Source organism: Mus caroli, chromosome 16, assembly GCF_900094665.2.
Source record: "Mus caroli chromosome 16, CAROLI_EIJ_v1.1, whole genome shotgun sequence".
NCBI lineage: Eukaryota > Metazoa > Chordata > Mammalia > Rodentia > Muridae > Mus > Mus caroli.
The window spans coordinates 15,861,681-15,873,410 of NC_034585.1; the positions used below are offsets into that span (position 1 = coordinate 15,861,681).

Sequence of the window (11,730 nt, forward strand, 5' to 3'; positions counted from 1 at the left end):
TATTAAAAATTAAAAAAAAATAAGGGAAATTGGTCTGAAGTTCTCTACATTTGTTGGGTGTTTATGTAGTTTAGGTATCAGAGTAATTGTGAATTTGTAGAATGAATTGGGTAGAGTACCTTCTGTTTTGTGGAATAGTTTGGGAAGAACTGGGATTAGATCTTCTTTGAAGGTCTGATAGAACTCTGACTAAACCCATCTGGTCCTGGGCTTTTTTTGGTTGGGAGACTATTAATGACTGCTTCTATTTCTTTAGGGATATAGGAGTGTTTAGGTCATTTACCTGATCCTGATTTAATTTTGGTACCTGGTATCTTTGTAGAAATTTGTCCATTTCATGCAGGTTTTCCAGTTTTGTTGAGTATAGCCTTCTGTAGTAGGATCTGGTGATGTTTTGGATTTCCTCATGTTCTGTTGTTATGTCTCCGTTTTCATTTCTGATTTTGCTAATTAGGATACTGTCCCTGTGTCCTCTAGTTAGTCTGGCTAAGGCTTTATCTATCTTGTTGGTTTTCTCAAAGAACCAGCTCCTGGTTTGGTTGAGTAGTTCTTTTTCTTTCCACTTGATTGATTTTGCCCTTGAGTTTAATTATTTCCTGCCATCTACTCCTCTTGGGTGAATTTGCTTCCTTTCGTTCTAGAGCCTTTAGGTGTGCTGTTAAGCTTCTAGTGTATTCTTTCTCTCTCTCTCTCTCTCTCTCTCTCTCTCTCTCTCTCTCTCTCTCTCTCTCAGCACTGAGAGATATGAATTTTCCTCTTGGGAATGTTTTCATTATGTCCCATAAGTTTGGGTATGCTGTGCCTTCATTTTTATTCAACTCTAAAAAGTCTTTAATTTCTTTCTTTATTTCTTCCTTGACCAAGGTAACATTGAGTAGAGAGTTGGTCAGTTTCCACATGAATGTTCACTTTCAATTAATTTTATGCTGTTATTGAAGATCAGTTTTATTCCGTGGTGATCTGATAGGATTCATGGGATTATTTCAATATTTTTGTATCTGTGGAGACCTGTTTTGTGACTGATTATATGGTCAATTTTGGAGGAGGTACTATGTGGTGCTGAGAAGAAGNTNTATACTTTTGTTTTAGGATAAAATGTTCTGTAGATATTTGTTAAATCCATTTGTTTCATAACTTCTGTTAGTTTCACTGTGTCTCTATTTAATTTCTGTTTCCAGGATCTGTCCATTGATGACAGTGAGGTGTTGAACTCTCCCACTATTATTGTGCGAGGTACAATGTGTGCTTTGAGCTTTACTAAAGTTTCTTTAATGAATGTGGCTTCCCTTGCATTTGGAGCATAGATATTCAGAATTGATAGTTCCTCTTGGAAGATTTTTTCCTTTGAATAGTATGAAGTGCCCCTCCTTGTATTTTTTGATAACTTTGGGTTGGAAGTGGATTTTATTGGATATTATAATGGCTACTCCAGCTTGTTTCTTCAGACTGTTTGCTTGGAAAATTGTTTTCCAGCCTTTTACTCTGACGTAGTGTCTGTCATTTTCCCTGAGATGGGTTTCTTATAAGCAGCAAAATGTTGGGTCCTGTTTGTGTAGCCAGACTGTTAGTCTATGTCTTTTTATTGGGGAATTGAGTCCATTGATATTAAGAAACGTTAAGGAAAAGTAATTGTTGTTTCCTGTTATTTTTGTTGTTAGAGTTGGGATTCTGTTCTTGTGGCTGTCTTCTTTTAAGTTCATTGAAGAATTTCTGTTTTGCTTTTTCTAGAGCATAGTTTCCATCCTTGTATTGGTGTTTTCCCATTATTATCCTTTCAAGGGCTGGATTCATGGAAAGATATTGTGTGAATTTGGTTTTATCATTGAATACTTTGATTTCTCCAGTTATGGTAATTGAGAGTTTTGCTGGATATAGTAGCCTGTTCTGGCATCTGTGTTCTCTTAGTGTCTGTATAGCATCTGTCCAGGATCTTCTGGCTTTCCTAGTCTCTGGTGAGAAGTCTGGAGTAATTCTAATAGGCCTGCCTTTATATGTTACGTGTCTTTTTTCCCTTACTCCTTTTAATATTCTGTCTTTATTTAGTGCAATTGTTGTTCTGATTATTATGTGTCAGGAGGAATTTCTTTTCTGGTCCAGTCTATTTGGAGTTCTGTAGGTTCTTGTATGTTTATGGGCATCTCTCTTTAAGTTAGGGAAGTTTTCTTCTATAATTTTGTTGAAGATATTTGCTGGCCCTTTAAGTTGCAATCTTCATTCTCATCTATTATCCTTAGGTTTCATCTTCTCATTGTGTCCTGGATTTTCTGGATGTTTTGAGTTAGGATCTTTTCACATTTTGCATTATCTTTGATTGTTGTGTCCATGTTCCCCATGGAATCTTCTGCACCTGAGATTCTCTCTTCCATCTCTTGTATTCTGTTTCTGATGCTCACATCTATGGTTTCTGATTTCTTTCCTAGGGTTTCTAGCTCCTGAGTTTTCTCCCTTCATGTTTTCTTTATTGTTTCTACTACCCTTTTTATATCTGGGATGGTTTTGTTCAATTCCATCACCTGTTTGGTAGTGTTTTCCTGTAACTCTCTAAGGCATTTTTGTGTTTTCTCTTTAAAGGCTTCTAGCTATTTACCTGTGTTTTCCTGTATTTCCTTCTTAATGTCCTCCATCATCCTCTTGAGAAGTGACTTTAGATCCATGTCTTGCTTTTCTGGTGTGATGGTGTGTCCAGGACTTGCTATGGTGGGAGAGTTTGGTTCTGATGATGTCATGTAACCTTGGTTTCTGTTGCTTCTGTTCTTATGCTTGCCTCCTGCCATCTGATATTCTCAAGTGATAGCTGCTCTCACTATATCTGATTGGAGCCTGTCCTTCCTATAATCCCAGCTGATTCAGGACTCCTCAGAGTCTGGCCTTCTCTGTGATCCTTTGATTGTAGGCTCCTGTGAACCTGAGATTCTGGGTGTGTCATAGTTCTTGGCAGTTAAGCCCCTTTGAGACCCTGAAATACTGGTGTGACCCAGCTCCTGTTATCCTGGGATCCTCTTGTTCTAAGATCCTGGGTGTGTTACAGTGCCTGGAAATGGTGTCCCCTTTGAGGACCATGGAACTATCTGGTTTGTTTGAAAACAAGGTGAACCAGAACTGATCAAAAGGAACCCGAGCCTCTGGTCAGAAAGGTCTCTGGTGTCCTTGTTCCTGCTGTCGCAGGCCTGTCACAATTGGATTGTAACTGATGTGTTCCACTCACCAGTGATCCTAAGATCGGGTGGAGAGTCCTCTGGGGAGTGTGGGGGTGTCTGCCATTTCCACGCCCCTCAAGTTCCTTTAATCAGGTAGTCAAGTACCATTAATTTCCTTCTTGATAATATACCATGGACAATATCCAGCATTGTTTCCAGAAGTCAGCATTATGTGAAAATTTACTAAAATACAAGAATCCACTTCAGATTAAGTGTTGGAGGAACCACGCTGCTTATATACAATAGGACTTGTTTATGGCCTAGGGTGCTCTACATTAGAAAAGAACTCACATTACATTGGGATGGGGAGCCTTATGTGTTAGATGGCAGTATGAGAAGAACCATACATCAGAAATGATACTATTCTACTACATTCTTGAGTAAAGTGAACAGTACCCTAGTCCCCTCTTACTCAAAACCCACCTCTCCAAGGCAGTATTGTTGAAGTACTGTGGAACAATACTGATCTTACTCTAGGAACCATTTTGGCATTGTTAATCACAGGATAACACACATTAACAATGCCTAGTCGAGCTCTAGAAGTCTTAGAAATTATCATGGGCTTAAATGTCTTCCTTATTTCATTCCATTGTTGCTTTTACTTACAAGTCCTCATTCTAGCAGGTGTTCACATCATTTTGTGTTCTTTGAACACACTACAGTTGCTATTTTGAGTTATCTTTATAGCTTCTAAATAGCTTTATTTAGAGAACATTATTATATGAGTAATAACTTTTAGGGGAAACATGTTGGACTTTTGTATAACTTTGGAGAAAGGAGCTCATCTTGAGTTAGGTGGTTGGTTGTACCATTTTGTATGGATACCTTTCCCACTTTTGTTCAGTAATCATTAAGATCACCACTTGTTGCTACTACAACTTTGCATGTTTTAGATGAGCTGCACAATACTTGATTTCAGTCTTGGGGCCATTCAGCAGTGATGTGCTATTGTCATATCAGAAGGGATTTTAGCTTAGGTACAGTCAAGTTTAACTTCTGGCCACATAATGAAACCCTCTCTACAGCTAATAATTCCTCATTGTAATGTGGGAAGCCATTATGGACTCCCTGGCCAGCCAGACGGAAATCTATTCCAGGCAGTAAACAAGCCCATATTTGGTGGAGGGCACGCCCCTAATCCCTGATTGGCTGAGCAAATCTGCCTGGTGAGGTGATGTGACCTGTGGTGATTGGTGGGGGCATGGTTGTGGCTCGTGTGGAAAAAAACACTTGTAACCAGAGAGGCAGGGGATTTTGAAGAGAGAAGCTGCCTGAGTAAACTGCTTTAAGAAGAACAGGTGGTTACGTTTTCCTTGCTGGTCAAGTTGGACGCAACAAGTGGTGCCAAAGAAACCCTGGACCTGATTCTCCCACCGAAGAGGTTCAGAACTTTCTGCAGTCAGGGTCTGTCGACAGGATGAGTACAGTAAGTAACTCACCATCCCAGGGTTGGGATTAGGCTCTCAGTAAAGAGACAATTAGGCTCTCGGTAAAGAGACAATAAGGCTCTCAGTAAGAGACAATTAGGCTCTCAGTAAAGAGACAATTAGGCTCTCAGTAAAGAGACAATGAGGCTCTCAGTAAGAGACAATTAGGCTCTCAGTAAAGAGACAATTAGGCTCTCAGTAAAGAGACAATAAGGCTCTCGGTAAGAGACAATAAGGCTCTCCTGCTCTGGAGACGAGAAAGTGAAGGTAAGAGGGTAGTGAAAGTAAGAGGGTAATAGGGACAGTCTATGGATTACTTTCTTTTTCTAGCCATTTGGGTAATTTTTATTACTGCCCTTTGGTTTAAGGACTGGCCAAAAGGATGGCTGATTCANGACAGTCTATGGATTACTTTCTTTTTCTAGCCATTTGGGTAATTTTTATTACTGCCCTTTGGTTTAAGGACTGGCCAAAAGGATGGCTGATTCAGGAGTCAGAACAAATATTACNAGGCCTGGGCTATGCAAAGAGCCCAGACATAAGTGCCAGGATGCTCCCTTGGAAAGATAAGGAAGGGCATGATGGAATGTTACAACCATATGTGCTTGAGCTGCCCATTACCTTATGGGGTAGGGATTTGTTAAAAATAGTGTCCTATTTAAGAGCAAGGATTGCCCCTATGGCCATTTGGCCTCAAAAGATACAGTTGAGGGTTGATTCCTTGCATACTTTAAATGATTTTCAGAAATTGTTAGGCGATATCAATTGGATACGGCCCTATTTGAAGATCCCAAATGTTAAATTAAAACCTCTGTTTCAAATTTTAGAAAGAGACTCAGAGTTAAGTTCCAAAAGGGAATTAACATCTGAGGATAGAAAGGCCCTTACCCTAGTGGAAGAAGAATTGATTAAAGCCCAGGTTCAGTGTTGTAGAGAAGGGTTACCCATCATTTTGATAATATTTTGGTCCAAAATATCCGCTGGGAGGACATTAGATCATTACCCTACAACAGTGGCTTCTTTAGCCTTGGGAATTCAGCATTGTTTACAATTTTTTGGTATAAAACCCAGCTCTATTGTAATCCCTTATGATGGGTATTAGCAAAAGGTCCTAACAGCAAATATTGATGAGTGGGCTATTTTAGCCTGTATTAATGAGGGCCCATTTGATAATCATTATCCCAAACATCCTTTAATGACCTTTTTAAAGGAACATCCAGTCATTTCCCCTCAAGTAGTGAGGAAAACACCCATTAAGGATGCAGTTAACGTGTTTACTGATGGATCAAAAACCGGATGTGGAGTATATATGGTAGAGGGGAAAGATCCTGTGGTCAGGCAGTATTATCCCTGTACTCCACAGATGATGGAATTACAAAATAGTTATTGAGGTCATTAAGGATTGTGATTTTCCTTTTAAGATTCACAATATGTAGTTAATTTAGTTTTATCCCTAGAAATGGCTGGCCAAATAAAAGCTCATAGTACCATCCAAGCCTTGGCCTTACAATTACAGAAGTTGCTGTGGGAAAGACACCAACCATTATATATTGGACATGTCCATGCCCATAGTGGTCTTCCAGGACCCTTAAGTAGGGGAAATGATATTGTGGATAATTGTACTCGTATGGAGTTCATATTTTTAGCATCCCCTATGGAGTTAGCCTCACAATNTCATTCTAAATTTCATGTTAATGCTAAAACTCTGCAGAGAAAATTTGGAATCTCTAGAGCACAAGCTCGGGATGTAGTCACTACCTGTGGACGTTGCCTTGAGTTTCAACATCTACCTTCTTATGGAGTGAATTCTAGAGGATTGCTCCTTCTACAGGTGTGGCAGATGGATGTGACACATTTTTCAGAATTTGGCAAATTGAAATACGTTCATGTATCACATGTTCAGGAATAGTTTATGCATCTCACATGCAGGGGAAAAGGCCTCCCATGTTATACAGCATTGTTTGGAGGCCTGGGCAGCTTGGGGTAAGCCCCAACAACTTAAAACAGATAATGGCCCTGCATATACTGCCAAAACCCTGGTGTCTTTTTGTCAACAGATGGAAGTACAAGAAAAACACGGCCTGCCATATAATCCTCAAGGCCAAAGAATCATTGAACGAGCACATAGAACTTTAAAAGAATTATTAATAAAACAAAAAGGGGGAATAGGCTATGGACATACCCCAAAGATAAGACTCTCTTTAGCTCTTTTTACCTTAATTTTTTTGCAATTGGATAAGGAAAGTCGCTCTGCTGCTGAACGACATGCTAATACCAGCCCCAGTAAACTGGGGTATGCTAAATGGAAGGATGTGCTTACAGGATCATGGAATGGTCTGGATACCGTGTTGGCCTGGGCGAGAGGGTCTGTTTGCATGTTTCCACAGAATCGCGCAGAGCCAGTGTGGGTTCCAGAGCGGCTAGTGTGACGCTGTCAAAATGAAGAAGCTGATCTTGCTGGTGATGAGCATGTGTCTGCCCCTGATGGGTGTGGAACCCAGATGGGGGATACTGTCGGTGTTTAAATTGGACTGCAAATTTTGATGGCAAGATGAATGAGCTTCACTCAGCGATTGTCACTGTGAATTCTACCCAAGTGGATCCTGGCTTGGCATCGGGAAAGAATGGACTGGGATAGGTGCCCTNGCTGTGGCCCTTGTTTTGGCATGCATGTTGTGTGTATGGTGTATGTGTCGGTTGCGGAATGCCCAGGTCCACACTGCNGCCATGGTGGTGCAAGCTTTTGCCGCAGTGGAAGCAGGGCAGTCACCTCAGGTTTGGCTTGCTGCCATGAAGAATGAACAATGAAGCCATCGCTCCGCAGGGTTGTAAGGCTAAGCACTGCACAGAGGTTAGTCTGGAAGCTGTTTGACAATCTCTGGGAGGTATGTCTGATTGCATGAGGGTCGAGTGTCCTACTGTCCTTCCCCCAGGAAAAACGGGATGGGAGCAGGTCAGAGTTGCTCTGGGTAAAAATCTGTGAGCCTAAGAGTCAATCCTGTATATGGCCCCTATTTCTGAACACTGGGGATCAGACCTCTATCTTCATCCATGGAGCTTGCTTCAAAAGAATATAAAAGGGGGAATTGTGGGAAGCCATTCTGGACTCCCTGGACAGCCAGACGAAAATCTATTCCAGGCAGTAAACAAGCCCATATTTGGTGGAGGGCCCGCCCTTAATCCCTGATTGGCTGAGCAAGCCTGCCTGGTGAGGTGATGTGACCTGTGATGATTGGTGGGGGCATGGTTGTGGCTGGAGTGGAAAAAACACTTGTAACCAGAGAGGCAGGGGATTTTGAAGAGAGAAGCTGCCTGAGTAAACTGCTTTAAGAAGAACAGGTGGTTGCGTTTTCCTTGCTGGTCAAGTTGGATGCAACATTGTAATTCATCATGATTCAAGGTTCAATCAACAGAGATCAGTATGTAGAGGTTGCCAGTAAGACACACAGGCATTCAGCAAAATTTTCAGTAGAATTCCACTGAATTAGAGTAAAGGAAAACTAATTTGTAGTGAACCATGGAATCATGCACAGTGCTATCTGTGAATTACACAAATTGTTCAGTTGCAGATACTCATGCTGTTGCAGGTTGAGGTGGTAGTATATGAAAGATCCAAAATATGTAACAGAATATAGATCCTTAGAAGTGGGAGGTCACATGATCTTGGGGTACTACTTGTCAGAAGCAAAAACAGTTCTGAGCATAGATCCTCAGGTGACAAATGAAGGGAACTATGGATCACAGGGTATGAAGCAGTGGTGCTTATGAGGAATAAAAATTATTTGCACACAGATCATAGGTGGTGGTGACTTTGGGTTCTATTTTTGTAATTTTCAAGACAAAGTCTCACCTTATATTCCAAGCTGAACTGGGACTCACTATGTAGAACTGGCTTATATTTGTATATACGCAAAGTAATGCTACTGTTTTGGCCTAAGTGATAAGATTATAGTCATGACCTGCATAAACTTTTAAGTTTATTTGTAAAGATAATCAGAGAAATTAGTAATGTATAATCAACCTTTAAATTATATGTTGATCCATTAAAACAAAGCATTGAAGAATTTTAAAGGATTTTTAGATGATTGAGCAATGTCAGTCATTTGTACTTTACAGTATTTCATCACATTTGCACAAGTTGAAGTTTTCAACTACTGAAAAGGGTTTTGCTGATGTGGCTCTGTATGATGCCTTGTTAGCCTTGAAGAAAGAACACTAAAGTGTCACCCATACTTGATAGCACCATGATATAACCATGATTATATTTTTTGAAAAAAAAATCAGAACAAAATTTGGTTGATCTAAACTAATCTAAATCGAGAGGTATCCTCATTCTGTCTGAACCTAACTACTCTTCAAGATTTAAATGAAGACCATGGCATAACATGAGGACAAGATCAATACCCTGCTAACTTTGAAGATATAAATACCCAAGAGCCATTTAACTGCATAGAAATTTAATTATTTCAAGAACTATGTAAGTATAGACAACTCTGGGCTTCACATGAGCTGCATCCTTAGCAAATGTCTAGATTTAGCTTCCTCAGATTCTGTTGGACATAGCCAGACCCCAACAGACAGCTTTAGGTAAAACAATTGTATTTACATTGGTTTGTAGCAGTTTTTTTTCTCCTAGAAACATTAGAATCTTGCTACATAAATTTGCTTTCATAATATGATAATATTATGTCATAACATTTAAGAAAAACAGATTTTAGAAAACATAGATTTCTCTATTAAAATATTTCACATTATGAATTACACATTTAATCAAAATGATTAATATGTAACTGCTGTTCATAACAAGACAGAGAAAATGCATTATAAATCTTATACTCAAATGATTCTTATTAACTTTTCACTCTCATGTGTAGGATATCATTTTCTGCACGATAACAAAATAAATGAAAATTCCTCATTCTTCAGTATTGTGCAGAATAATACACATGGCATGTCTATGCTTCAATCTGGTATATTTCTTTTGTCAGCTGAGTACTATTTTCATTTATTTTTATTATTAGACTTGAATACTAATCTAAGAATTTGTAGTTTCATTTAGCCAAAGTGTAAGTCCAAACCAGATTGGACTCAATGGAAGAAACTCTTAAAGAATGTGTATGAGTAATCACTGTGAAAGGAAAAATTTTATTACTGATAATAATACATTGAACTGGTGACAGAAAAAATGGAATATTTGAACAAATAAGAATGCCAACTTTTATTTTTCTGGGGAGAAGCTAGAGAAAGCACCCAAGGAGCTGAAGAGGTCTACAATCCTATAGGTGGAACAACAATATGAGCTATCCAGTACTGCTAGAGCTTGTGTCTCTAGCTGCATATGTAGAAGAAGATGGCTTAGTTGGACATCACTGAGAAGAGAGGCCCCTTGGTGTTGCAAACTTTATATGTCCCAGTACAGGGGAATGCCAGGGCCAAGAAGTGGGAGTGGGTGGGTAGGGTATCAGGGCGGAGGGAGAGTATAGAGAACTTTCACATTTGAAATGTATATAAAGAAAATATCTAATAAAAAAAAGTTTAAAAAAAGAATGCCATTTTTTTTTCAGTTTTCATTTTATTGGTTGGTATAAATCTACAATAATGAAAGAATATTACATTTTATAATGTTTCATATATATATATATGTATATATATATATATATATATATATATATATATACTTTACACATAAAGGATGCTTTTTAAAATATAGCTTGCTATATAGCCTAGAAAAATCATGACCATATTATGTTCATCAAGCTGGACTTTATATCATAGCACTCCTTCTGCCTCAGTAATTATACCCAATTACTTAAAGCATGGCTTAAAAAGAGCATACAAATCAACTAACTCATCCTGCTGCCTTATCCATCCTTAATACCTTCATTAATGCTCTAGCTACTTCTTTGTTGCGGAGGCTGTAAATTAGGGGGTTCAACAGTGGAGTAAGAATGGTGTAGAAAGCTGACACTATTTTGTCTTGATTGGGAGAACGACTAGAAGAGGGCTGCATGTATATGAACATGGCTGCCCCATAGTATATTACTACCACCATGACATGAGATGAACAGGTGGCAAAAGCTTTGTGGCGACTCTCAGCTGAAGCCATTTTAATGACAGCAAGAATCACACAGATATAGGATGCAATAACAATGATTACAGGGAAGATAAGCATAATTACACAGCAGAAAAATATAATCTTTTCAAATATCAAGGTATCACTACATGAAATCGTCAGCAGGGCAGGGATATCACAGAAAAAGTGAGGTATTTCTCTGGTACCACAATATGAAAAAGATAGTACAGTTGCAACATCTATTATACCATCAAGGGAGCCAAGAATCCAAGAGAAGGCAGCCATTAGACTACAGATTTTGTGACTCATGAGAATAGGGTACCTTAATGGGTACAAATAGCTACATAACGGTCATAGGCCATTGCAGCCAATAAAAAACACTCAGCTCCAAGTAGAGATACATAGAAAAATATTTGGACTCCACAACCAGCCATGGAGATGGACTTGTTGCCAGAAAGGAAGTTGAAGGCCATTTGGGGTACGGTGGTAGAGATGAGCATGAGATCCATGAGAGAAAGTTGGCTGAGAAGGATGTACATGGGGGTGTGGAGTTGGGCATCCAGGTAGATGAGAATCACCATGACAGAATTTCCTATGAGGGCCATGAAGAAGATAGCCAGGATGAGAGAAAAGAAAAAAGTATGAAGAGAGCTGTGATCAAAAAATCCTAGTAGGATGAAATCAGAGTTCCTGGTCCAGTTGTTCCATTGCATCATCAGTATGTTCACTGAGGAGACAAAATACATAATAAAGGTTGTATTGTGTTATACACATGTCTAATGTTTCCTTCTAAACTAGATAGACAGTGTTATGCAAATATAAGTAAAATCTATATTTGTGCATCAGCTATTTTATTTGGAATAGGAAAGGTTAAAACTTATTTTTAAGACTCTATCTTTTTGTCTCTCTTTTTGCTTCTGTCTTCCTCTCCCTCTCCCCCTTCTCCCCTTCTCCCCTTCTCCCCTTCTCCCCTTCTCCCCTTCTCCCCTTCTCCCCTTCTCCCCTTCTCCCCTTCTCCCCTTCTCCCCTTCTC

The 11,730-nt window shown here is 39.3% G+C and overlaps 2 protein-coding genes across 2 annotated transcripts in view; one reads left to right on the plus strand and one right to left on the minus strand.

The window, feature by feature from the left end:
- LOC110311252 (protein HIRA) overlaps positions 1-11,730 on the plus strand; it is an 844,395-nt gene that overhangs the window by 501,534 nt on the left and 331,131 nt on the right. The gene's annotated exons all lie outside the window — the stretch shown is intronic.
- Positions 10,473-11,413, minus strand: LOC110311257 (olfactory receptor 2M3-like). Its single transcript, XM_021184519.1, is given in 2 exon segments — positions 10,473-11,029; positions 11,032-11,413. Coding segments are annotated over 2 exon segments (939 nt in total).